Here is a 26,667-nt window from a genome sequence, read left to right as displayed (position 1 = left end):
TCATCCTTTTGTTCCTCTAGAATTAGACTTTCTAATGTTTGTGTATGAAAACAATATTCTCACAGGTGTTTTTTTTTTCCTAAGTGATATTTTCTTCAACCATAACTTTTTGCCTGAGAATTATACTTTTTTGAAGTAAAGGGAAAGAATTCTTCAGTTACATGAAGATCTTGCCAGCTGCACTGATCCTGTGATGAAACTAACAAGCTGTGCAGGTATTTTGTTTGTGACTGTATCTGTGGGATTCTGTCTCCAATCCGTGATTCTCCGCACTGAGAAGCGTTTAGGTTCTGAAATCTAAGCTTAACATCAAACTATAAACCATCTGCATTTGCCCTCATAAAATGCCTGTCTAGCTGTTTTTCATGGGCACTGAGCTTCTTACTCTCTGGGAGAATTGTGTTGGTTCAAGCAACAGAACATTCTGTGCTCACATCTACATGCCTGGGCAGTTCAGCATGCAGGCCCTTTTCTTCCCTGGCAGCGTCGTTCTATCTGGCATCACATTTTCTAAGGTGTGTGTGTATGCATCTCACGTGAGATGAAAACCACCATATTGCAGGAAGCCCAGTGAGGAAATGCTCACAGGGGCAGGAATATATGCTTCTAATTGGGAAACAGGCTGTATGAACTCACTTTATCCAGCCTGTTCTTCAGTGAAGGCTCTTTCCTCTGTCAACGCTGTCCCTTCACTGGGCTCACTTTCTCTCTCTCCCTCTTCTCCTGTCATTGCCATGGTTATCCCTATTCACTTTTTCCCCCACTAAAGAGAGTAGCCAAGTCTCTTCTCTCCAAAGCTGGGGCTTTTGGACATTCAGAGTTTATAAAGCGTATGCTAGGGTTTTGCACATTTCATAATTTATCCACTGGGGCAATATGTGCTTAATAAATGCATTAGCTAGGATGCAGAGTTTAAAATGTTGCAAAGCTTTGAGTATGTGAAAACAATCCTTCGGTAGGTCTGGTTGGAATATTTCCATCAAAATATAATTTTAATGAAAAATTGGATAAACTTCTGAGAGAAATGTTTCCTGTTTCCCAGATAGTTTATTAACTAGTCCCCCTCCTTTTCTCATTCTTAAAACTAGCCAGAGGCACCAGTATTAGTCAGGGTCAACTAATTTGGATTCATGTTAAGGAAATATGTTAAGCGAAAATATTGTAATCCCCATGTCTCCAGACCCATTACCTGATGTCTCAAACTGCTCAAGAAAATTCTACTTGAGGACAAATTCACATTTGTGAAACTTCAGGTGGGTTAGCTGTGGTTCAGGCCTTGTCTGCACTATGGGGGGAGATTGATCTAAGTTACGCAACTTCAGCTACTTGAATAATGTAGCTGAAGTCGATGTACTTGGATGGGGTCCACACTACACTATGTCTCTGATGCTTGTGCTTCTCGTTCAGGTAGGGTACAGGAGTTGACGGGAGAGCAATCCGCAGTCGATTTAGCGGGTCTTCATTATCCCCTGTAAGTGTAGACAAGCTCTCGGGCACCTAGCATTCTTCTTTCCTACCATCTGTAATGAGTTGCAGGATTGGAGTACCACTTCAGTTTTTGGGGGGTGGGGGAGAGAATTAGTCTTATGAAGGAAGGCTAGCTTCAACCTTAAATGTGGATTGGACCGATATGTGTGTCTAATGTTAGTGAGTTTACAAACCCACTTGCCTTAATAAATGAGCTGGATTCTTGTAGTAACAACGCTGATCTTTCAGAGTAGCAGCTGTGTATCTGCAAAAAGAAAAGGAGTACTTGTGGCACCTTAGAGACTAACAAATTTATTTGAGCATAAGCTTTCGTGAAGTGAGCTGTAGCTCATGAAAGCTTATGCTCAAATAAATTTGTTAGTCTCTAAGGTGCCACAAGTAATCCTTTTTTAACACTGATCTTGTGCTGAGTGTGCGCTGCAAACATTAGATCAGTGTAGGTTCCTGGGCAATACTCCAACTACCTCAGTTTTCTTTTGATGAAAACTTTCAGGTGCAGAAATTATTGTTGCTGCATAGTATTTTTGGTACAGAATAACTACTGCTTTCTATTTCAGAGGTGGCTGCATTTCAGTATATGGGGGGAGGGAGTTGCATTACTATGGCATCTTTCTAGATCAAAGTTGCCATGTAAATAATGTGGCCTTATCCCTATGATTACTTTAAAACTATTCAGCCTATATATCACCAAACCACTATTAATGACAGTATCACTAACCGTGTAGGATGATCAAAATACTGGTTTCAGTTATGTTCTACTTTTCTAAATAATAGTTCATTCTCATTGGTTGGTATAAGACAAACCATATACTGTACTTACATCAAAAACTAAGATGTGAATTTAGCAACTAGATGTATATCTACACACATCTATATTTTTACTCACTCATGAAAGATCTCTGAGCTATTAACTGTATAGGGACCACTCCTCTATCACTTGATGGCAGCTACCTCTGGCATAAAGAGCCAGTCATTGTCTGAGCAACACTACAAAAGCTTTATAAGAGAGTAGATGAAAAGTAACTTCTCCAATTGAACTACAGAGTGCTCAGATGGGAAACTAGTTTGACTTGCCTGGGTATTATTTTGGCTATTGCACTGGGGTTAAGCTCCCCATATTTTAAAAAAAACAAAACAAAACTCTATTAAAAAGGCATGTTTTTATTGCTCATTCATTCATATTGCTAACAGTCATTTCTCCTACCAATCATAATCAATTGCAGGGCTGGAGTCTCCTTCCAAAAGTGCGCCTTTGCTGCTGAAATTAAAGCCAATTGAACTAATGAACTGATGGGATTTGTTGGCCAGCCACTTACATGCAGAGTTTGAAGTAATAAATCAGCTTGGTCTGCAGTAGTCTCTTCTGCGATGGTGGAAAATCTCTTCACTTGGACTAACGGATATTTAAGAAACTGAGTCAAGCACAGCTCCTTCTCTTCTCAGCCATGACCATCTGTTTGCCTCTGCTCTCTGTAACTATGATGTCCTCCTTGAGCCTGAGCTTTTTTTTCTCTTCCCACATCCATATCAGCAAATCTGCCTGTCATCACCGCAGTGGCATGTTCCCTTTGTGATACTGCTTTAGTTCCACCTGTATTGAAATCTTTATCTATTTTCATCTCCACTTTCCTTGACTATGGCAACTCTCTTCTCTGATCTCGTCAAGTACCAGCTCTCCCGATTCAAGCATGTGAGTTCTGCTCACCTTCTCATGTGCACAAAGAAACGTGACTGAATTGCTCCAGCCACAAACTCCACTGGTTGCAGCTTGCTTCATGCTCCAGTTTAAAATTGTCTTTGTTTTATAACCCACCATGGACTTTTCCCCAAATGTTCTCAAATAACTTGTCTGTCTCTACTATCATCTGTGTTAGTCTTTATCATTTGCCTTCTTGACTGTAGCTGCTACCATCCGGAGTAGTCACCTTTAATTTTCTGCCTAATCAATCCTCCCTTTCCTTTCAGATCTTGTTACTAACTTTTAAATTTCTCTGTAATTGTTTAACCTTGCAAAATGTTTTGGGCTACAGTTTGTATTGATACCATAGAAAGCATGAGTATATTGTAAGTAATTTAGAGGTAGAGAAAGCAGGAAAAATTGTATTCTGTTCCAAGTAATAAAACAAAAAAACCCCACACAAATAAACAAAATCTGCCATCAGATGAAGATACCTGTAATAATAAATTTGGTGGGTCCAGTGAATGACAAAGGTCTGTTCAGTCATTCCACTGTTTAAACTGAAAGTATTAAGCACTGGATGATACCAGTAGGTGTTCTTTAATCCAGGCTACACTGTCTCTAAAATCCTGTGTATGTTTGATAAAATATATTTTACTATACATGTTATGAATCTTTCTGTGGCACTTATTACTCATGGGAGAATGCTGTGCCAAAAAGTTCTGTACACAATATTTTAAAATTTTGCATATTTGGTCAAAATAATACAATATAATCACACCTGTTTCAATTATTTTGGCAATTTATTTCAAAACACGTGTCTCTACTCCTGAGGGAAACTTTTTTGTTGTCTCTAACAATAGAGACAACAAAAAAGTTTCCCCCAGGAGTAGAGTGTTTGTTTTGCTGTTATGCTTTTGTTGGGCACCTCAGTCTTGGTGTGTCACACATGCCAGCCAGGCACATCTTGAGGGGGGAAAATTTTGCCCCTCCAGTCTCTCACCCACACCCCCTCTCTCCCTGAGCCCAACCCAGCTTCTACTATAATTAATTCTGCGCAAATTCTGCCTTCCATAGTGGGGCAGAATTTCCACAGGAGTAACTGAGTGAGTTTTGAGGTATGTGTAACCTATTCATTCAACATTAACTTGACTAAGGGTTTTGCAATATGCATGAATTCAAACAAATTACAAATTGTTTCCTTTTAAAATGGCGCACTATAGTCTTTTGCTTGCTTTGAGATATTTACCAACAGTTCACTAACCATCCTGGGGGAGTATTGTGGATGTTCTGCATCAGTTCTGAGAGCAGTTTTTCATGTCCATGAAATTGTTCTCAAGCCAAGCTTAGCTTAGCAGCTTTGACAGAGGTGGGCAAATTACGGCCCGCGAGGCTAGTCCCTGGCCCCTCCCCTGCTGTTCTCCCTCCCACGCTGTCGCACGGGCAGTGGGGCTGCGAGCTCCTGCTGCTCTGAGCAGCAGGGTAAGGGGGCGGCGGTGGTGCATGCGACGGTGGGGGAGTTAGGTAGGGGGCAGGGGCTAGGCTGTTTGGGGGGCACAGCCTTCCCTACCTGGCCCTCCATACAGTTTCGCACCCTGATGTGGCCCTCGGGCCAAAAAGTTTGCCCACCCCTGACCTTTGAGTATAACCTTCCTTGACCTGGTAAGCAAATAGGAATACATTAGACGATCGCTAGGGAGTGGAGTATCTCTTCTCATGTTGGTGGGTGGCTTGATGAAATCTCTGCTCTTTTCTCATGTACCAGGACATCATGGCACCAGTTCTGTAGGCAGGTGGGCCGGAGTTGTTCTAGCTGTAAATGGTATTCAGAAGCTTTGTGCGGAGTAGATGAAATACAAAACTCATACCGTGTTCCTCAGTTTAGGACCAAAATAAACACTTGATAATCAATCCAGAGTTCCTCACTGCCACAGCAAAACCTCCTTGCAGATGAGAAATGTGCTGATTGGCCTTGGGACAGGCAAATCTTCCAGTTTTGGGGTCATTCTATTAAAAGATTTGGTCAGTAGCCATGCAAGATGGGAACTGTGCTAGAGGGTTGGATTGTGAGAGTGCCTGTATCTGGGGAACTGCTTGGCATGTTCACTGTCTGCCTTGGTCACTCTGTCCTGACCCACAGAGCCAATGAGAAATTCAGTTGGGATGTAATGGGGATTGTCAATACTTAGGGCTCACTTAATATTGGTGAAAAACTTGAGCTGCGCTTCTTGAGCTCAGTGCTGGCCACCCACAGGTTCATCTTTGTTGCTAGAGGTATAAAATACTGCAACATATGGCAAGCTATGCATTGTTGCTGAGAGTAGCTGGGGGAGAACTTTTAAATGCGCATATAGCAATTCCCCACCCCTCCTTGCCTAGTTAAATAAGCAGAGCACTTGGCACTCCAAGCAACATATGCAATACCTGGTGTCTTATGCTGGGATATCAAGGGGGGGTCAGATGTCCTGTCTTATTTGGACATGTGATCCTGGAACATTCTTTCAGTTAAATAGATTGCTTGGTAGTCTGCACTTCCAGCAAACTGGAGAAGGCAGATGATGCTTATCAGGTGTCTTAAGCTGGAAGAAGCCTCTGCATTAGGTCCGGCCTGACCTTTGTGGGATGCAGAAGTAGCAATGACTCTTACATATGTGTGTGTGTGTTTGTTTGTTTTTTTTTGTTTTTTTTTTAAATGTAAATAGCATGAAATGAGGGAATGTCACTTGTAGAGATGTATTCTGTGTGTTACTGAGATGTTTTATTCCTGGTGGATAAAGCATGTTCTGGCTTCTCTACCAAATGGGGCAACTGCAGAGACTTGCTGCAAGTACAGCCTCCAAAAGGAAACGATAGATCACAAGCAGCTACAGAATCAAAAACACGTGGCCTTATTCTATAGCCAATGGCATTGACCATGCCACGTGGGCATTGTTGGGTTTTTAGGACCTACTCCATGGAATAATGAATAATTGGTGAGGAGAACTGGGCAAACTAGCCCCAATGTCTGCTTTTGGGAAACTGCCTCTCCTAGTCCTGGCTTCAAGTAAGGACTGATACAGGGAGTGGTGGTAGGAAACAAAATACTTATCAGAAATAAAGGTAGGCAAGAGCCCAAGATACAGGGCCACCCATTGGTACTCTTTCAATTAGGAAAAATAAATGAAAATAAAAAGTCAAGAACCTGCCTAAAAGTAAAACAGACTCCTAAATGGTTGAAATAGCTCTAAAACCATTTCAATAAGGATTTGAGCTCTTATTCAGAGTAAGTTTCACAAAATGGTGAGAGTTGGAGATCCATGCTGCCTATTTAGTATATTATAGCATCCAGGGTCAGCCTCACATGTTGCAGGTTAATATTTTACTGATGTCACCATTCACTGATTGTGCAGTCTCACTACAGTTGATGTCCACTGGCATGAACACAGCTGAAAGTTTGGGAAGTGTAGCATCTTTTCCCCCACATTGAAGCTCAGAAGTAGATAAGGTAACTGCAATCTACCCCCAGATCAGCAGGAATGTAAATGATGAAGTTTTTCAAAGTTATCCATGGGCTAAAGCAAGTCACATGACCGCTTCTGACCGCTATAGTGAGTTTCAGAAAAGGGTTCTGCAGTAGGAGCTCTAATCTGTTAGATTACGAGACCCATGGGATGGCAGGATCCTTTGGTATCTGCATTGGACTAAATACATTTCCCTAAATGCTGCAGATTTTAGGAAGATCAGGACCTGTGCATTATTGCACCTCAGGAGCTGTGGGGGAATAAGCTTGTGGCTCAGGACTAGAGGGAGAAAATAACTTGATAGCTATGTTCCTGGGATTTAACCCACTACAGTTTGTAAGTGGGAGTAGTCTGGGGTTTTAAGTTATTTGTTACTGGAGCAGGGGAGAGAACACAATTTTAATCTTGCATTGTTTAGTCTGCCCAGTCTCCTATCCACACTCATTACTCCTCACGTGATTTGTATGACCTTACTGAATACTCACTGTTCAGTGACCCTGACAGGCTCTATGTACCAACCCCCCTCATCTGCATTCTTCATACCCTTGTGTTTGGCACAGGCTCCCAGTTGATGATTTGCAATTATTTATCACCTGGAATGATTCATTTGAAATGGTAAAGAGAATTTATACCACAGAGTACCTTTCTGTACCTTTCTTTACAGGTATGTAGCAAGGGGACCAGTGTAGCATTTACGACACTGTGCCTTATATCAGCTTAATGCATTACTACAGCTGACTGTTAGAAAGTGTTTTTTGTACCACCCAGTTTAATTGCCCAAGAAGTAATGGCCAGAATGTCTGGTTTTGACTGCCTGATACAAGAAGCACTGCAGGCTGTATTTCAGCTCTGTCTCTGAAAAGTTCACATACTCAATCCTGTTAATTTTTCCAACAATTTCAATTCTAAAAGGTTGAGGATGACAAACAGTGTAACTTCTCCTACACTGAGACGCACGGGGCTAATGCAGTATCACGGGGTTGCTTATTTGCAGCCAGTGCTTGTCCTCAGCTGAGTGTTTCGAATGGAGCTTTGAAATAAGATGGGTCAGTTCATTCCTGCAGGGTCACTTGGGGAACTGGAGATGGGGGCTACTGTGGCTTCTAGCTCCTGGTGACTGCAGGAGGATGAAAGATGCCATAACAAGCAAACCAGTCTGCAGCTTCCTTTTTTCCACTCCTCACATTCTTGCAATATTAGCTAGCTGGGTCAATGAGTTCTCACTGAAACATCCTGCGAACTTCCTCAGTGAGGAAGATGTTTTAAAAAACAGCGTGAAAAGGCAAATTCTCTGAGACTGAAGTTAACTCTCTACGGTTGTGTGGGTGGAAAGGGAAGGTGATTCATCTGGCACCCATCTGTGTGGGAAACAATAGGTCAAAGGGTTTCAAACTTTCATAGTGTGGGCCCAGTCTTAATAAATGGCTTACAAGTCACCTCTTTTTCTCCACCCTCATCACTTTCTTGTTGCAGAACATTCCTGTGGCAACTACAGTGATCACTTCCATGGCAAAGTAATATTGAGGAAACTATTGTATTTTTAACTTTTGTGTCCTAATTTAAAAATAACCTAACCCTGCTCTTCCTTTCATCTTTCCCCTCCTGTCTGTACTGGGCAGAGTGCCTGGCTGCCTTGTTACCTTCTGCCCTGGACATTCCAGTCCCACTGGTGGCTCTGGTTCCTGAGACTGCTCCTGTAGCAGTGACCCCCTAATAGAGGCAGCTAGGTTGGCTGCTTTTCATTTCCAGTTGCTTAAAGAGGCCCCTCCAGCTGCTTCTCTCCATGAGGAGCCTGGACTGCGGACCTGTAGAAACAGCTGGAAACAAGGAGCGCCAACATATGACCAGGCCACTTTCAGGGGACCATCAGCCTGGACTTCAGTTTGGACATAGGTATAGCTAATGGGTAAACATGGACCTCTGGCCAGTCTTGTCTTCAATATATACTGCCATGGTCAGTTTCAGTATGTGGCTCTTAGTTCTCTTCTGAGATGCACACATCAGGTTGGTGTCAATATCTGTTGCATATCTGAGTGGATTATAGAAAGTGTCTGTCACTTTTTGGCGCCTTGGGTAGAGCGGTGTTTTTGTTGAAGTCCCCAGTGCTATATGCAAATATCTTGGTGCCAGCTGAATCCCCCTGTAAACATCCTGCCCTTAACTGGCTTTATTTTTGTAACCCTAATATGAGGTTTTCTTCACTTGATATGAACAAAACTTTCTTCTGTTAAATATGGATTAGAAAAATCTACCTATGCATACAGCAGTCGATAGATTTAGTGCAGTGAAAGAATTCCAACAAGGCCTGATTTACTAAAAGGATGAAACCCAAAGGGGTTTGGCTAGATTTCTACCCCAGAACAATAATGTCATCCCTTGCACAAGACCAGCAGTGTGCCTAGCTCTGCACTAATATAGGAAGATACAGTCCCTGCCAAGAATTTTACAGCCTATCTTCAGCAGGAAACAATGGAAATACTGGTGTTTAACTTTGTTGTCTGTATGAATGGGCCTTGCTGAACAGCAAATCAGAACTAGAAGCCCACTGTCCTCACATTTTCTCTTGCAGGCTTAGACATTAACAGGAAGGTTGGTTTGCAAGAACTGTTACTCAGTTACTCCAGCCAGGTTTGTCCACCTTAAACCCCCCCCCCCAAAATAGTTCATTGCTTGGGCTGAGAGAGCGTGAGGAACTTTGACCTAAAAGGAAAATTTAAGGAATTTAAAACGGCTCTGAGATGGAATGATTCTTTCAATTTATGTTTATAAATTGTCATTGCGGTATTACTCTGTCAGCGAAACCTGCAGCTCGGATTTTTACAATGTCTGAGGCCTAAAGAATGGTCTAACTTTTGTGGCAGTACGATGCTAATATTTTAAATGGCTGTATATAATCTCCCTACTTTCTTTTAACTTGTCTGTTGGAACAGTTATTGGGCACCTTTCCCAGCTGTGAGGAAGAGGTCTATGTAAGCCTGAAGGCTCATCTCGTGCTCTCTTCCCCCCCCGCAACATCACTAATCATGGCTACAACCAGACTGCTTAGTCAAGGCATTACCAAAAAAAGTATTCTTCCTGCTCCCACTTTTTTCCCGTAGACTGTTCTGGGTAGATTAAATCCAAACCACAATTTTCTTGTGCCATTCTTTGACTGTGGTAGGTGTGTAGTTTTCCCAGCAAATTCATACTTTGTATCACTTCCTCTTTACTTCCTAACCTCTCTCTCCTGGTCTCCTTTAACTCAGAGCCAGTAAAAAAAAAAAAAAAAAAAAAAATCACTTAGCAAGGGGATGCTGTGGAGTCACAAGGCCTGTACATTGCACTTGAGACTCGGCAGATATGCTTGTAATGTGAAGTGTCCTGTACACTTGGAGAAGACCAGCTTCAGACTTGAGCTTTTCTTCCACTTTGCTGCATGATCGTACATGACTTGAATTATTACATAAGTGATTAAGTCGACTTGTAATGTTCATAAATACATAGATGTATGCACATCCTTACAAGCTGATCTGCAAAATAACTTGCCATTTCTTACAGCTTATAACTGCTTTGCAAACTTTTGCTGCTAGTTTCACACAGAGCATCTGCAGAATTGTATAACTTCCTGGGCTGTAAATGACGCTAGTCCTAATAAGGTAAAACGCTGAAGATAGATCACCACAATGGAAAAGCAACTACATACAATAAGCAACTTTCCCTCCTCCCTAGGAGGTTTCCAGGATTATTCTCCCCAAATCCATTCTTCCTTTGTCCGGCATTATCTTTGGCTATGCTAACAATTTTCCAGGATCCAGAGGATAACACTTTAATGTGCATTAAATAAAGAGCTGCCACAACTCATCTTTAATACAGCCAGGCCACTTAAATCAAGATGAAGCATAGCATGCTGGGACCTATAATCTGAGTCACATTCCCATATTAATACTTTTGTAGTGGCTTTCATCTGAAGATATCAGACCATTTTACAGTTCAGAATAGAAACCAGAAATCTCTCTTCCCAATCCTCTGCTGTATCCACTAGACCAGGGATAGTAAATAGGCGGACTGTGGGCCAAATCCAGACCACCACATGCTTTTGAACGGACCTCGAAACCTTTTTATTTTACTTTATTATAATCATTCTTGGTGTTTTGTTGTTTTCTCTGGAGTCTGGACCTTTACCAAAAAAAAATAGACTATCCTCACACTAGACCATGCATCCTCTCATAGGACATTTAAAGGCCACATCATAGAACTCTGGCTGAATTTGACTAGCAGGCTGCACTTTAACCCGCATGTAAAAGCTTGTGGAAAGAGAAGTAGCCATGAAGGCTTTGTAAATATGTCATGGTATCCTAGTTAAAGCCACATGCCTGAAGAGTAATGCAGCACCAAGTAGCTAGTGTACTACGGATGAGACTATTATAGTCTAGCTGCCTGCCCCCCTTCCTTTAGAACAGTGGCTCTCAACCTTTCCAGACTACCGTACCCCTTTAGAGAGTCTGATTTGTCTTGTGTACCCCAAGTTTTACTTCACTTAAAAACGTACAAAATTAGTCATAAAAATAAGTGTCACAGCACACTATTACTGAAATATTGCTTACTTTCTCATTTTTACCATATTTGGAATATAAATATTGTACTTACCTTTCAGAGTATAGAATACAGAGCAATAAAAACAAATCATCGTCTATGAAATCTTAGTTTGTGCTGACTTCGCTTTTTATGTAGCCTGTTGTAAAACTAGGCAAATCTAGATGACTTGATGTCCCCATCCCCCCGGAAGACCTCTGACTACCTCCAGGGGTACACATACCCCTGGTTGAGAACTGCTGCTTCACAGGTCAATTCAGTTGTGGCTAAGGACCACATGTCTCTAAGCTTATAAAGAGCCGTCTGCTCTACTAACAAAGGATATAGATTCAGCCACAGCTGCTGAGTCATCATCAGGTATGTGTGATTCCTGTCCTCCTTTTCCGGTTTCTGTATGATAAAGTAACCATGTCAAGGTTGTGGTTTAGATGCCCAGAGCCGGCGTGTGGTGTGTTTTTTTGGGTTTTTTTTTTTTTTTTTAAATATAGTCCTCTCCAACCCTGTTGGTACCTGGCTAATCCAGCCTCATTCTGCGGGCCGCAGTCAGCACTTCTCTGCAGGGCTATCTGGCTGCATGCAAAGAAATCGTCTGGTTGCGCGCACGTCTATTGGGCTAAGATTGCTGGTTTGAATAATGCACACGTTAGTGTCGGGAGAGGTGATTGGCTGGGCACTGCTGCAGTGAGAATGCAGGCTGGATACTCAGGGTTTCGGCTCACTTGATGCGCGTTAGATGAGCCAGGGAGAGCCTAGGTTAATTGGTAGCTTTGAGCAGCTTCCCAGAGTGAAAGGGTCCATTTTAGCTTTCATATTAAGCTCAGCATCTTGGCTTTTCTGTCCAGGCTTCCTCTAAAGCTCAATATCTTGGGTTCTCCGTGCCAGCGCTCTTGAGCTTTGTCTGTTGCCACCAGCTCTGAAGCTCTTATACAGTGAACTGCTTATCAGGCCAGGCACGACAGCAGTAGCAGCAATTTCAAAAGGCAGGAATTGGCGGCAGGAATAGTCTGTAAAGCAACCGAACCTCTGGAGTTGCCGGCTTGAATCTCTTTCTGGCTGCTGTGTGGAACGGATTCCCAGTTTGGAGGGCTTGGTATTGCAGTCACATCCTTGGCAGCAGGCATTCACTGACTGCAGGGTTTCTTTGACTGGGACTTTGACTGGAGTAGCAATGCTGCAGACCCTCTGGCGTTTTCTGTCCAACCTGTTTACCAGGGCCGTATGCCAAGGTCCTGCAGAAGGAAAAGAGAATGAGGCCAGAGAGGCGACCCCAATTCCAGACCCAGGGGACCAGGGGCCAAACCTGTTGGGGAAGCCACAGGACAGAGGGGCTGATCCCACTGAAAGGAGACCAAGTATCTTACTGGTGGTTGGACCCGCAGAGCATTTTCCAAAGGTAACGGCGCTTCTGAGGTTCCTGAATAGGGGCTGGCTTGCACTGGGTTGCACTTGCCTGGCCTACTGGAACAAAGGGTGTTGGGGGAGATGAGGGAGTGTGAAAATGGAGTTCCCTGAAGGGAGGGATGATGTGGGTGGTGGGAGGGGGGCTGGCAAGGAGGGAGAGTGATTCTGGGTGTGGGCTTGCTAGAAGTGTAAGTGTGTGGCAGGAGAAAGGAGACGGGGAAGTGTCTATCAGGGAAGAGGTGTAATGAGCTGCCAGTAGTTCCCTCTCGCCCGCCCTCCCCCCTGCCCCCCAATCACAAAATATTTTGAGGGCTGACCTCTCCAGGGAAACTGCTTTGGGAGCAAGATGAAATATTGGAGCCCAAAGGTTCCTTGGCAACTGAAAGAGGAGGCTTAGTTTGAGAAGGCAAGGAACAGTAATATGGGCTAATAGTGGTGTTTATGTACCTCCACACCTGCACTGGGGACTGGTTAAGGGTTAAGAAATAGTCTAGTAATTTGACGAGGTGGGGCGATGCCTCGGGAGATGCAAGAGAAACCAGGGTATTTTGAGCAAGCAAGAGCCTGACAGCATTAGCTAAATGGCGCGCAGAGCTGGAGTCTGTCAGAGGCAGGAGGATTTACACCTTGGAAATGAAGAATAGTTTCCCAGGAGAGGATAGGGAAGGGACACTGGAACTGGAATTGGAATGAAGACTGAAACTTCCGAGGAGGGGGAGAGTGGGCATGGGGGGCAAGTACAAATACAATAGATACAAGGAATCTCCTTTTGTTCTCCATCTGGGGCAGCTAGACAAAGGCGGTTGAGCAGTATGTTAATGTACAGTAGCCTGGGATCATGTGACAGAATGGGCTGGGTCCGATTTTACTTGTAGAAGTTAATGTGGCGGTGGGGAGAGAAGAGCAGTGATTACATACGGTTTGTTACAAAGGGAGTGGCTGGGGAAAAGGGGGGCAGCCAGGTACAACCTCTCCAAGTGATGGGAGCAGGGGAAGGGAAGAATGTTGAGACAGATGGGGGTGGGGGACCCAGCAGGGATAATGATAGGTGGCTTTCAAGGTCCAGTTTACCAGGCAGGGAACTAGGTATAGATGCTGTTGTAAAAGCCTTCCGTGTTCTTGTAACTGGGGTGAACAGGCTGGGATTATGTGGTGGAGGCGATTGTAATCTTTTCTGCCTTGGATTGAAACAAGCAGGGCTGAATTTGTGGCTCTGGTTCCATTGGATGGGGACCGTCCCTGCTTGGGCGTGACTGAGAGAGCTGCAGGGACTTATTCCTCTTTGCTGGTTGTCCAGTGATGGGACCTGGGTACCCTTTTGAAAGGATGAATGGAGAGAAGATAGGAAGGGGATGGACAGAGAAGCCACTGACGAGTTAAAGCAGGCTGTGAGGGGAAGCCTGGAATGAGTGGGGTTAAAGATCTCTAGTGTATCTTCTAAGGGAATAATGGGTCCTCTGCCTATGAGAGGATCAGTCTGCCTCTCCAGATCAATGTACCCTTTTTGAGAGTGGGGGTGAAGCTGAGGTCTGTTTCATTCCTTCCCTGTCTGACACATTCCCATGACCTTGGGAGGCTGCTTCCTGACAGTGGGGAGAGAATTAACTCAATCTTGAAATCTGTGGGAGGGTGGGGATGGGGAGAGCCTAGCTCAGCACTAAGGGGCTTCTCGTTTACCTTTGCTGTCATGTAGGGGGAACTTTTGTCTGGTGGTTAGAGCCTGAGGTATGGGAGGCAGAGGCGGGTTCTGTTCCTAACTCTGCCACTGAATGTCTGTGACCTTGGGTGAGTCATCTAATTCCTCTGTGTTCCCTTTGTAAAAGTGCCTTGAGCTCCTCAGCTGCTATATAAGTATGAAACATTTAGTGTGCCTGAGAGCTAGATGCTGTGATGGCTTCATTTGTACGACCAAACCTGATGTTAAGAAGCAGATTCCATAGTCCAGTGTGAACTGCTTCTGTTTATCCCCGTGGTCCTTGCCTTACAGCTGGACAGGCTTTGCTGATGTGTTGGCTACGTGGAGGTGCTTATTGAAGCATCAGGCTGTTTTTCACCCACATGTATGTAAAATGTTGATGGGCGTGTGATGTGCTGGCATGCTTACCAGGTGTGCACAGCAAATTCCTGCCAATCACACCAGGATCTCTCACTCTCTTGACCTGGTTGTCATGAGTGGAAGAGGTCAGCTCTCCTGGAGTTTAGTTACCTTCATGTGAAATATTTGTCTTTTACTTCCCCCCCACCCTGTAGCCTTGGCTAGCTGCTATTGTTCTTTAGTTTGCTGTGGACTGTATTGAATTAACAAATGATTAACTGCCCTCTTCCCCCATTTTGTATCCCTGTCCACTCCTTGACGTTTGTGTCCTGTTAGGACTTTCTGTCCTGTATAATTAATTCTATTCCATCTTCCAGGAATGAAAATACAAAATCAAAAGAAATTACCAGTCAGGACCTATTTATTCCTTTGCTGAGCGATAGTCAGACACACAGTGGATCTCAGACTGGTCCAGGGACCAGCAGTGGTCCACCAAGCTGCTTGTGCCACAATGGAAAAACACATTAGCCTTCAAGCTGATATTTCCAGTGAGTTGTGGCCCAGTCCAGCACTTAGGGCTAGTCTACACTAGAAGCGCTGCATAGGCGCAACTGTGCCAGAGCAGCTGTGCTGCTGTAGTGCGTCTAGTGAAGACGCCCTATGCCGCTGGGAGAGAACTCTCCTGTCAGCGTAATTATTCTACCTCCAGAAGAGGCGGTAGTTATGTGTGGACGCCGCATAGGTCAGTGTAACTTGCATAGCTCGGGGGTGGCTTTTTCACACTCCTGAGCAACGTAAGTGATATCAACATAAGTGGTAGTTGTAGACCTACCCGTAGTATTTCCAGAGGCTTTTTTAACCTGTTAAATTAAAAACAAAACCCTCTGTCCTAGCGTAGCTGCCTCATGTCTCTGGGCAGATGTGTTTTTGTGTAAATTCAAGCATGGTCTGATTAGTGGAGGGCACTAAAATTGGAGGTGACACAAATGCACGGGAGATGGACATACCCTCAGGTTCAATACTGCAATAAAAGATCTGCAGCAGGACTGCGGTTGGCCAGGTCAGCTGTCTTGGGCTGTGGGGCTAAAAATAGCAGTGTAGACATTTGGGCTGGAGCCCAGGCTCTGAAACCTGGCAAGTGGGGAGGGTCTCAGGGACCAGGCTCCAGGCCATGCCCGAACATCTACACTGCTATTTTTAATTCCGCAGCCTGAGCCCCGTGAGTCTGAGTTAATTGACCTGGCCTCAGATACTCCCTGCCGCAGGGTTTTTATTGCTGTGTAGACATATCCTAAGTAACCAGGAAAGATTTGCACTAAGGGGACTTCAGATAGTTCAAGGGCTTGCTCCCTAATGCCAAGCTTCTGCCCAGGGAGAGGAAATAAATAGCATGGATATCAAATAGGGCTATGCCCACATGCTCAGGGTTTAGCTGATCGCCATATTTGGGGTCGGAAAGGAATTTTCTCTCAGAGCAGACTGGCAGAGGCCCTGGGGGTTTTTCGCCTTCCTCTGCAGCGTGGGGCACGGTCACTTGCTGGAGGATTCTCTGCACCTTGAAGTCTTTAGACCACAATTTGAGGACTTCAGTAGCTCAGACATAAGTTAGGGGTTTGTTACAGGAGTTGGTGGGTGAGATTCCATGGCCTGCGTTGTGCAGGAGGTCAGACTACACTATCGTAATGGTCCCTTCTGACCTTAAAGTCTATGATTCTGATACTTTCATCTTGTCACCTTAATACTGTCCTATATCCTTTTCATGTAATCAAGATCTTGCGTTTCACCTGGGAATGCTTGGGATGAGGCATTCACAAGAGGCTCTCTAACTTAAGAGGCGCACAAGAGGGGGAAGTCATGAGAATTGCTGGGATGAGGATACTCCTGCAAGTCACAACATTAACGAATGCAAACTTGGTCGTGCGTCCTTTAGTGGTGGTCTTCCAAAAAATATGTCCCCTGTACACAGGAATGCACAGAGCAATAGTTAACATTCAAATAAGATGTTGCAACTGGTAACTGACAGGAGGATTTGTTTTATTATGCCAAGTGCTGTTTATGAATGATTTGAAAGTAAGCAAATTAAGGTCAGTCCTTTGTAGCCAAAGAAAGCTGGATCTAGGCAGTGCTTTTTCCAGGGCAGGGCTGGTCTCGGTGGGAGACAGCTGCGGGGAGTTCACTGCAAGAAAGGAGTAGGTATGGATCTGTCACATGATGTTACCTCCCCATCTCCTCCATCCTGCTATCTGGAAAGGAAATTGGTGGAAGGGATAGTTTACGTAGGAGTAAGACAAGGATACTTCAGAGTTTCACAGTGAAGCAGTAGTAGAGCCCGTTGGCCTAAGGTAGGTGTCTTGTGTAGCTTTCACTGTATTTCTAGAGTCCAAGTAGTTGAGTCATTGCAGCTCAGCCTCACATATTGCAGATGTATGGAGAGTGGGCTGGACAGTGGCACTGCTGAAGTTTCCAAAAGGCACTCACTATCCTTGGCTTCATTGTTCAAAGGATGTAGAAATCAGTTCTCAGTACCTCAGTAACCCAGGTCTCTGATGCTTTACAGAACAATTTGTTTTGATACTTCTAACCTTCCAGCTTCTTGAAGTGGAATCTAGACACTTGATATCTGCGCACACTCCTGCTTTGCATTCATCTCTGTAAATGCAGTTGCTGGTGTAAACTCAAGTTGCACTCCATTTCCTCCTCTTAGTTCATTATGCGGTAACTAATACCTTGCTTAAAAATGGCTTTCTTGCCCGCCCTCCTCTTCTCTTCTCTACTTTGACGTAGGATGGTGGGCGTTTCTTCCCTGAAACGCACGGTTTTGTCCATTTGTCTCCCACTGCCAAGTGTAGGTGGATTTCATTGGGAAAAGCTGCATTGTGCTGTCATAGCAACTGTGGTGTCAAGCGGCTGTAACAAAGAATGACGTCTGGGAACCCAGGAAAGCGTGCGTGTATGGTCATGGTGGGGGCTTCTCAATCACTGTGTAGTGGAGTAGGTCTCAGATGGGAAAAGCCAGTTCAGTCGGCCTTGTAGGAGGCATTTGCCTTTGACTCTGTTGGGCTGACGATTGTAGCAAAGATTGGTCTTTGGGAAAGAGGGGTGCGCTATTGGCTTGTAAATCACACAAGCTTCTGCAGCTGATCTCTAAGAGGATCTGGATTTGGTGAGAGGATCCTGTTCTGTGTGCAGACAGACGTCAGAGGGGAGTAGGTTAAGCCTGGTTAGGTAATAGGGAAATAAAGGGGCACAGTGGGGTGAGATGCTGGGGGAGGAGTTAAGAAAGCTGTAGTATGGCCAAGCTTTTGGGAGCTGAAGTTGGGGAGAATACTAAACGTTGCTTAATAGATCATGACTTGCTTTTGTAAATTCCTCAAATTAAAGCCCCAGATTAAATAATTCCAGTACATGTAACTGGTTTGCTACTCTATGATCAGCTTGTAAAGACACATTTTAAAATTTCACCCTAATGAACAAAATTCTGTTGAAAGGTCTTAATTGATTTTTGGACACTAGGATGTGGGGGAGAGAATGTTTGAACTAGTTTTTAAACTGGTTCTGGCATATAGTTTGTGTGGCCAGAGCATAATCATTTGCAAACTATTGCTCTAGCAAGGTAAACTGTTTGCTAAACTGGTTTAAACTAGTCCAGCAAATGAACTTCCTTTCCCATAGAACAGACAGATCATAGTGCTTTGGAAAGCTGGAAATTGAATATTGATTCTTGCTCTCATCTGGTAGCCTTTCTATGGCAGATTTTAGGGACAGGGATTCTAGTTTAACAGGAAGGTAAAGTCAACTATGTTCTAATAATGCAGAGGATTATGGGAAGCAATTAATAGCCCTGTAACTGATTACAGAACGCTCAGTCTGGTGTGTGGGTTTTTTTGTTGCTTTTTCTCTATCTGTATACAGCAATGCCAGGGAATATTTAGTGCCCACACACCAAAGTGCTAAGTGTTTAGAAGCCTGTAGTCATATCTGTGCTCAGTAAGGGGTCCTCACCGCACACCCCATTTGTCAGCCTGACCAACCCTATACTGTTCCATGCACCAGTGATGAAAGCATTAAGTGGCTTAATAATAGATGGCAGAACCTGGAGAAAACACTGTGTCCACCCAGACCATTTTGCAGTGTAAGCTGTAACTGGACAAAATGTTTTTTTCATGTTTTCCCATCTATAATTAACCACTTACTATGTAAGTATGCGAGCGTACATTTACTGCTCCATAGATGGCTGGCTAGATTTTAATTTGTCTCAAAATTAGACACGGAAGTTTTCCAAGACTGAGTCTGAAGTGTATATTCCACCTTAGCCTGCTTTTGACTGGCTTTCTGCAAGTCTGTCACAGTGGCATACGTCTCTCACCCACCTTTTCTCAATGTCCCTCAGAACAGAGCTGCAGCATTGATCTGTTTGGGCATACAGGGAATACTCCCTCATGGCTGACATCACCCAAGCTCTAATTATTTCTCAAGATTGTTTATAACTAGAGAGCTAATTATCCTCTGTTATGCCACCGCCTTCTTTAAACATGGGACTTTTGGGGTCTTGTAGCTGAAGATCTTGAATGAGGGGTGAAGGCAGTGGGTGTATGGAGTATACTGTGTCCCACGCATCTTTTAGAGGAAGTAAGAAAATCATAGGAATATTGCTTGTGGAGTGAGGGGAAATCCAGTCCCTTCAATCCTAGCATTAGTGTCTATGGTATTGACCAAAGGCCACAATCGGGATTGGATGACATTGTGCTGTGTGCTGGGAAGAGATGATTCCTGCCCCAAAGAGTCCAGTCTAATCTAAGCTTGTCCCTTCCCCAGCGAGCATTACAAATGGGGGAAGGGAGAAGCTTCTCCTGGATTTCTTGCAGCTCTCCCTCTACACACTTAAGCATTTATTGCAGCCTCTCCCAGCCCCAGTGCTTTGGGTGCTGCATGTGACTGTGCTGTCTGCATCCCGGTTTGGTTGAGGAGGGAGAAGGGATTAAGTGAGGGGGACAGAGAAGAGTTAACTCTGCTAAGAGTGTGACGTGGGCCTCTTGGGCTTTACCGAGAGCCTGGAGTTGAGCAATTGGAGGCAGCTCACATGCCTTGTCACAAAGCCAGTGTCTGTCTGGCTAGCTGGGAGGTATTGCACAAAAAAGGCTTCCCCTTTAAGCAGAAGGGCAGGGCTTGAACAGCCAATGGCAGCTGAGCACGGACAGCTCATAGCCATGTGTCATGAGACTTGCCGGCATTTCCTTTCCCCCACGCACTGAAACTAGCTCCAGCAGGGGATCGCTCAGGTCACTTCCCATCCTTTTTTGGCCGCGTAGGTCAGCACCTAAGTTGCTGGTACAGAAACATGCTCTGCCTGTGTCTGTATGTGCCAGTGTTCGGGGAGTCCCAGACGGAGTTCCAGTACTTTGAGTCAAAGGGGCTCCCTGCCCAGCTCAAATCTATCTTCCGCCTGAGCCTCTTCATTCCTTCCCAGGAATTCTCTACCTACCGTCAGTGGAAACAGGTATGGCTTTGGGAGTAGGGTGGCAGAAAGGAGGGTGGGGACGTGGTGGGGAAAATGGTGTATCAAGATCTTCTGGACTAGATAGCTTGGCTAGTGGATGGGAAACAAGGTTGCTTGTGGCCCCTGCTGCTCATCCCTATAGCCAGAGGCATGGGCTGCCATCATCTTTTCCACTTCCCCTTTGCAGGGGTTGCTGGCAGCAAGCCATAGGGCAGTCCTCTTTCCTCCTAGGCTCCCTCCCTCCCTCCCCTTAAAGGGGAGTCAACTGGGTGTGGGTGTGGACAGGTGGGACATGGGAGCCAAATATCCTTTCCCCTTAAATGCTGTTTTAGGTATCTGCCCCTATATTTCATTCTTGCTGAATTTAGTAGTAAACCAGCTGATTAACTGCACAATATCCTAGGGAGTTCTGGGGGGAAGAGGTTGGTGTTTCCTTTCTTAACATTGCCTTATCTGCTCTTAGACAATTGTAGTGCTAGCCCCTTCCTCATTATTACTTGTCCTCCACCCTTTTTTGTGTACTAGCATCCAGCAGCATGTGCACCTAGGTCTTATGTCTGCTCTGCAGTTTGAACCATGGGTGGAGCTGAACCCGTGTTGAGCACTGTTTAGCAGCAAGTGTAGACAAACACAAACCGTGTTCACCACGGCTTCAGCAACCATGTCTAAACCCTGCATGGACGACTTCATTGTTTAGGCAAGGCTAGAGCATCACCCACAAATGTTTCACGTAAAGCCCTCTGCTACAGAAGGGCAACTTACTAGATTCTACAGGGGTGGCCAACCTGTGGTTCCGGAGCCATATGCGGCTCTTCAGAAGTTAATATGCGGCTCCTTGTATAGGCACCAACCCTGGGGCTAGAGCTACAGGTGCCAATTTTCCAATGTGCCGGGGGGTGCTCGCTGCTCAACCCCCGGCTCTTCCACAGGCCTTGCCCCCACTCCATCCTTTCCCGCCCCCTCCCATGAGCCTGCCATGCCCTCGCTCCCCCCCACCCCCATACACAGCCTCCTGCACCCCACGAAACAGCTGATCAGGAGGTGTGGGGAGGGAGGGAGAGGTGCTGATCGGCTGGGCTGCCGGTGGGTGGGAGGTGCTGGGAGTGAGGGTGGGGGAGCTGAAGGGGGGGTTGCTGACGTATTACTGGGGCTCTTTGGCAATGTACATTGGTAAATTCTGGCTCCTCAGGCTCAGGTTGGCCACCCCTGTACTAGAATTATACACTCACCCTCTCGCCACTCCACTGCAGTCCCTTCTGTTCCAGCACACACTGCTGCTGGTGCTAGTTGCATGTCAGATGACTATGCTGTTAAGGGCACTGGTGGCTTCTTATGCTTCTCAGGAGGCTGCGTGCATGGCAGATTTGTGCATAAGAACTGAGGGGGGCAGGGGAACAGCTGGAGAGGCACTTTATGCAGGTGATCATGAAAAACATGAGCAGCTTAACAAATACCTAAAGTTGCAAAAGCACAGCTGTGCTAGTGTTGCATTCTGCTTACAGAATACAAAATAGAAATCGCTGCAGTGATTCCTGTTTGCCTCTAAAGGCAAGGAGGAGGGTGTGGGTGCTCACCCATATCCCTGAAGAGGATGCTGAAGGTATAACGTGTATTCTCCTTGCTAGGTTGACCAGACAGCAAGTGTGAAAAATCGAGACACTTTTTTTGGGGTGGGGGGGGAGAGGATAGTTGTGTATGTGTATAAGACAAAAGCCCTCAATATCGGGATGGTCCCGATAATACTGGGACATCTGGTCACCCTACTTCCTGCACAAGTAGGAAAGAATCCCAGCAATGCCCTTGATGCAAGCCCAGTGCTGTGACTTTAGAAACAGTTTGCATCCTTCATTGCTTAGTGAAGCTTGGAGTGATTAATTTAGCAAGCCTGATCAGGTAGAAGCTGCCTAACTATGATTGTTCCTGTTATCCCCATCTCCTCTGTGATAACTGTCAGGAAGTATCATAGGAAAAAGAGAGCCTTTCAGCTCTCCTAATTGTTTTATGGAGTCTGTGAATCTCACTGGCCATGAACTGGTCAGGGTTTATCTGCTAGAGGGAAGCCTGGTCAGCTATTTGACACTGATCTGCTGACATGCCAGAGGTGTTTGTCTATCTTTAGACAACAAATTGAATATGGGGCCCCATCTGTGTCCTTTACAGCTGTCATATGACTGTCTGCAGACTAGGAACACGGTGGGCATATCTCTAAGGTCACTGCGGTTCAGGTTTGCATTTTATTTTATTTCAGAGTAGCAGCCGTGTTAGTCTGTATCTGCACAAAGAAAAGGAGTACTTGTTTGTTAGTCTCTAAGGTGCCACAGGTACTCCTTTTTATTTTTTTTAACACTCTCAGAAATGATAGCAATAATCCTGGGTTGCCCTGGGGCCAAAATTGACCAGTTAGGTGTTTGTCTGACTTTAACCTTAAATGTAGTGGCCAAGTGTGTATAGCTACATATGGGATTTAAAACTAAATGGGTGTATCTTGATTTAAAAGCATCTGAGCGGGGCTAGCTTCCATAGGTTTAAGAAATATTGGAATAAACTTGGCTTAACATGTTCCCTTTGAAATACTTTCATTGTGAACCTGCCTTACAAATTAATGAGTTAGGTTGGTAAGTACAGGACTTGTTAAAGGGTCTGACATCTGGGAGTCCAGAACTGAGGTCTATTACAATAATAGCCATCCGCTGTTTGCAGAGTGAATAACTAGCATCATAATCCAAAAGGGAGCTGAACGTGACTGGACTGAGTTACTTGGTGCTGGTCGCTGTTGGCTCTTGTAATCTGTGCAAGGCAACTAGCAAATGTGGTGTGGAGCAGGAACCGATTGTCCTAAATTATTGCTCTCTGCAGGTTGGCTTTCCCTTGCCTGGTTAACAAGTAGCTATGTGCCCATGTGCAGGCCAGGCCATGTGCTATTTCCTCATGCTGGAATTAGTCGAGGCGTGAGAGCACTGTATGCCAAAGTTCCCTATCTTTTCCCAATTGCTTGGGCTACGTTCCCATCTTTAATGTAAGTGCTCTGTCCTGTCTGTGTCTCCAGGGACCTTGTGCAATTCAGGTCTACATAAGTGTATAGCTGCAGGGTGGCTAAACCAGTTCATGCTGGCATCCTAGGAGCTTTTGTCACTAACACTGTCCATGAGAGATGGACTTCAGTTTGGCCACAGGCTCTTGCTGGCTGGGATTGGTTATTCCCAGTGTTGGTTTTCCTTTTCATGCACCTTGGGGAGGAAGAAAACTCTACTTTAACTAAAAGCTTGGATTGGGAGGGGGAAAATCTGACTGAGGTTCTATGATCCAAGCCTCCTGCAGTCCTAGTGCTTCTATTTGAATCTCAGACAGAGGCCTGAACAATTCTAATCTATGGCATAGGGGGCTGTATATTACTACAGGTCTGACACTTAACTAGCTAAATATCTGTTGCATAGGTATGAGTAATCCAGTCTGTATGACTGACTTGTGAAGATATGTGCCTGGAATCAATTTGTCCTTGCCTTCCTGCCCTCAATTTGCTGCACACATGATTGGCACAGTTCCATGCTGATCACTTCCTGGGTAAAGCGGAGCCCAGTTCGGAGGGGAACTTTTCTTGATGCTGCATGTGCGTCCTACTGTCTATCTAGTTAACTGATTAGTGTTACATGGGGGGGGGGTGTCTTGAAGAAAGATGGGGTAAACCTATCTGAATGAGCAAGGAACTGAGATTGTTTTGATGTCCTCAAAATAGAAAATTGTGAAAGCTGGAGACAAGGACCTGGATGGGCAGCTGGACTTCGAGGAGTTTGTTCACTATCTCCAAGATCATGAGAAGAAACTGAGGCTGGTCTTCAAGAGCTTGGATAAAAAGAATGACGGTGAGGCTCTTCCTAATAGTCCTAGACGATCACTGGCCTCCGCAAGCCAACCTGACGGCCTCTTTGGGTGAATGGTCTCTGGGCTCACTGGCTTCTATCTTTGCAGGCCGTATTGATGCCCAGGAGATCGTGCAGTCCCTCCGGGACCTGGGAGTCAAGATCTCCGAACAGCAGGCCGAGAAGATCCTCAAAAGGTGAGTGTTCAGCTGGCTCCTACTCCTCAGTTTGCACATATGAGAAGGAAATGTAAAGAATGACCTTATCTCCACTTTCCTCCCGGTATACTCTCCCTAATGACGGCAGCTCTCCCTCCTCGGACCTGTCCCTTCTCACTGCATTTTTTTCAATCTTCTGTGTATTGAAAACTGTAGTGCACTATGGAGGCCGAAGAACAGCCACCCATTTGCTCAGTAGGCTTGAATCGAAGGTGGGGGGAATAAAGAGCAAGAACATTGGTCAAATAGAATGAATAAGAATAGTGACTTGTGATGCTAGATCAGACCCCTGGGCTATAAAGATGGTATTCTGTCTCCAGCATGGCTACCATCTGATACTTCCGGGGAGGTGGGAATTACATCTATGCACAATCCTCTTCTAGGTTCTGAGGCGTTCATAGAATGAATGGAGAAGAATGCTTGTAGTCCCTCACTCCCAGATTTCAGAGCCTTGCAGTTAAAGATCCTTCGCTAGCCTGTTGTGGAGAAGGGCATGCACTTGATCATACCAGCATCCCGTGTGCCTCTACCCTGTCATCCACAGCTTGCTGCTCTGGAGAGGGACTGTTTACTTGCTATACTGAAATGCTTAGCACTATGCATGTGGCACTAACACTGTAACAATCACTTATTTGTCCTGTTTTTCCTCTTTCCTTTGCCATCCTCCCCTCTGTCTGTTTGCCTGTCTGTCAGAATAAGGACAGGCCATTTCTGGGGTCCTGTCACCTAGTAAGTACCTGTGTAACTTTAGTCTCTGCCAGTTCCTTATCTTCTCTGCAGTGCCGGAGGGTTTTTTTGTTTTTGTTTTGTTTTCTAACCATGGTGGGAGGGGGCACAACAAATCCTTTGGTGTGGCTAGTGGGGAGGGAGAAAATGAGCTATATTCCCCGACTCTCTGTGTGGCTTGGGAGGAGAAAATTCCCTAGCAGCGTCTTGTACCTTTCAACCCTTGTAACACTTTCTAGTAGTTGCCCTGTGAAGGTTTTACTTTGGGGTGAGGGGAGGGGCCCTGAATAACCAAGGGGGAGGTGAGGAGGAGTTTCTCCCTCAGTGAGGCCATGCACCCATCTCCTGTTCATTTGCTTGTAATACACTTTTTTGCAGCATGGATAAAAATGGAACTATGACAATTGACTGGAACGAGTGGCGAGACTATCACCTGCTGCATCCAGTGGAGAACATTCCTGAGATCATCCTATACTGGAAGCACTCCACGGTAAAAGAAATAAAAATTCCTCCACCAAAGCAGGCCTGATCCTTCTCCAATTTCTTGATAAGAGTACCACTTCCCAGCAGCATTTACCAAGTCCCCATCATTCTCGGTTCAGTAGCTGCCTTCTAGCTCTAGAAGCCTGGTCGCTTCCTGCTTCTCCGTTATCTTTTTTTTTATATATATATATATATATCCTTGGCATGGCTTCTGCAGTCCCTGGCACAGGTGACAACTGGACCTTCTGAGGGAGGGAAAAGTGAGCAGGTTGACTTGGATCACAGCTCTGAGAGCTCAGACCAGTTCCTGCTAGTTCAGGACCTGCCAATACCAGAAATTAATACGACAGGCCCCAGCCCTTCCTTGATATATTTATTCAGTGCTTTTTATAATGTGTAATGAGAGCAGACTGGCTGAGCGCCAGAAGGTTCAAAAAGCTTCAGATCTTTTTCCACGCCCCACTGCCCTTGGTTGGTCACTTCGATCATTAAAGTTAGGCATTCTGTATTGGGGCAGCCCAGAGGGTTAGCAAGTCCCCAGCCTCCTGAACTGGAGTCATTAAAATGTGAAGGGTCCCCATGTCCTATCAAATCATGAATGGTATGGAAGAAGTGTCCTTTACCTCTGCCATAACCCCTAGTTCTTGTGTTAGCTGATGAAATTAGTAGGCAGCAGATTTAAAACAAACAAAAGGAAATGCTACTGCATGCAATACACAGTCAACCTGTGAAATTCGTTGCCATGGGATGCTGTGAAGGCCAAAAGTATAAGTGAGTTAAAAAAAGAACTAGATAAGTTCATGAAGGATAGGTCTGTCAATGGCTGTTAGCCAGAATGGTCAAGGACTCAATCCTGTACTCTGGGTGTCCTTAAACCTCCAAATGCCAGAAGCTGGGAGTGGATGACAGGGGGTGGATCTTTTGAAATTGGCCAATTTGTTCATTCCCTCTGCAGCATCTGGCACCAACCCCTGTCAGATATGATCAGACTGATCTGACCCAGTATGGCTATTCTTATGTGGTGGTGATTTGCATATTCTCTGGCACTGGCAGTTCCTTTATTGTTTGTGGTCAAACACATCAGGTACAATTTGCAAACAAACTGGGAATTTGAATATTAAGCTCATGTTCAGTGCTTTACAGCTATTTATTTAAGTATTCAAGCTATGGGAAGTTGTAAGTGACTGACTGCAGGACCTCTGAGGACGTGAC

General features: G+C 45.1%; 1 protein-coding gene across 7 annotated transcripts in view; it reads left to right on the top strand.

Annotated features, from left to right (window-relative positions):
* The window catches only part of SLC25A25 (solute carrier family 25 member 25), a 35,078-nt gene that overhangs the window by 2,656 nt on the left and 5,755 nt on the right, over positions 1 to 26,667 (top strand). For 2 of the 7 annotated variants that reach the window (XM_043530310.1, XM_037879627.2), the window contains exons 2-4: positions 23,905 to 24,031; positions 24,138 to 24,225; positions 25,351 to 25,462. In XM_043530310.1, coding sequence (XP_043386245.1) covers positions 23,905 to 24,031; positions 24,138 to 24,225; positions 25,351 to 25,462 — 327 coding nt within the window. Of the gene's footprint in view, positions 1 to 10,137; positions 12,632 to 17,520; positions 20,172 to 23,904; positions 24,032 to 24,137; positions 24,226 to 24,939; positions 24,976 to 25,350; positions 25,463 to 26,667 lie in introns of those variants that run through there. The other 5 variants (XM_037879626.2, XM_037879629.2, XM_037879625.2 and 2 more) reach the window with 5 other exon arrangements.

This window comes from Chelonia mydas, chromosome 16, assembly GCF_015237465.2.
Source record: "Chelonia mydas isolate rCheMyd1 chromosome 16, rCheMyd1.pri.v2, whole genome shotgun sequence".
NCBI classification, from domain to species: Eukaryota; Metazoa; Chordata; order Testudines; family Cheloniidae; genus Chelonia; species Chelonia mydas.
This window is presented reverse-complemented; position numbering and strand designations above follow the sequence as displayed.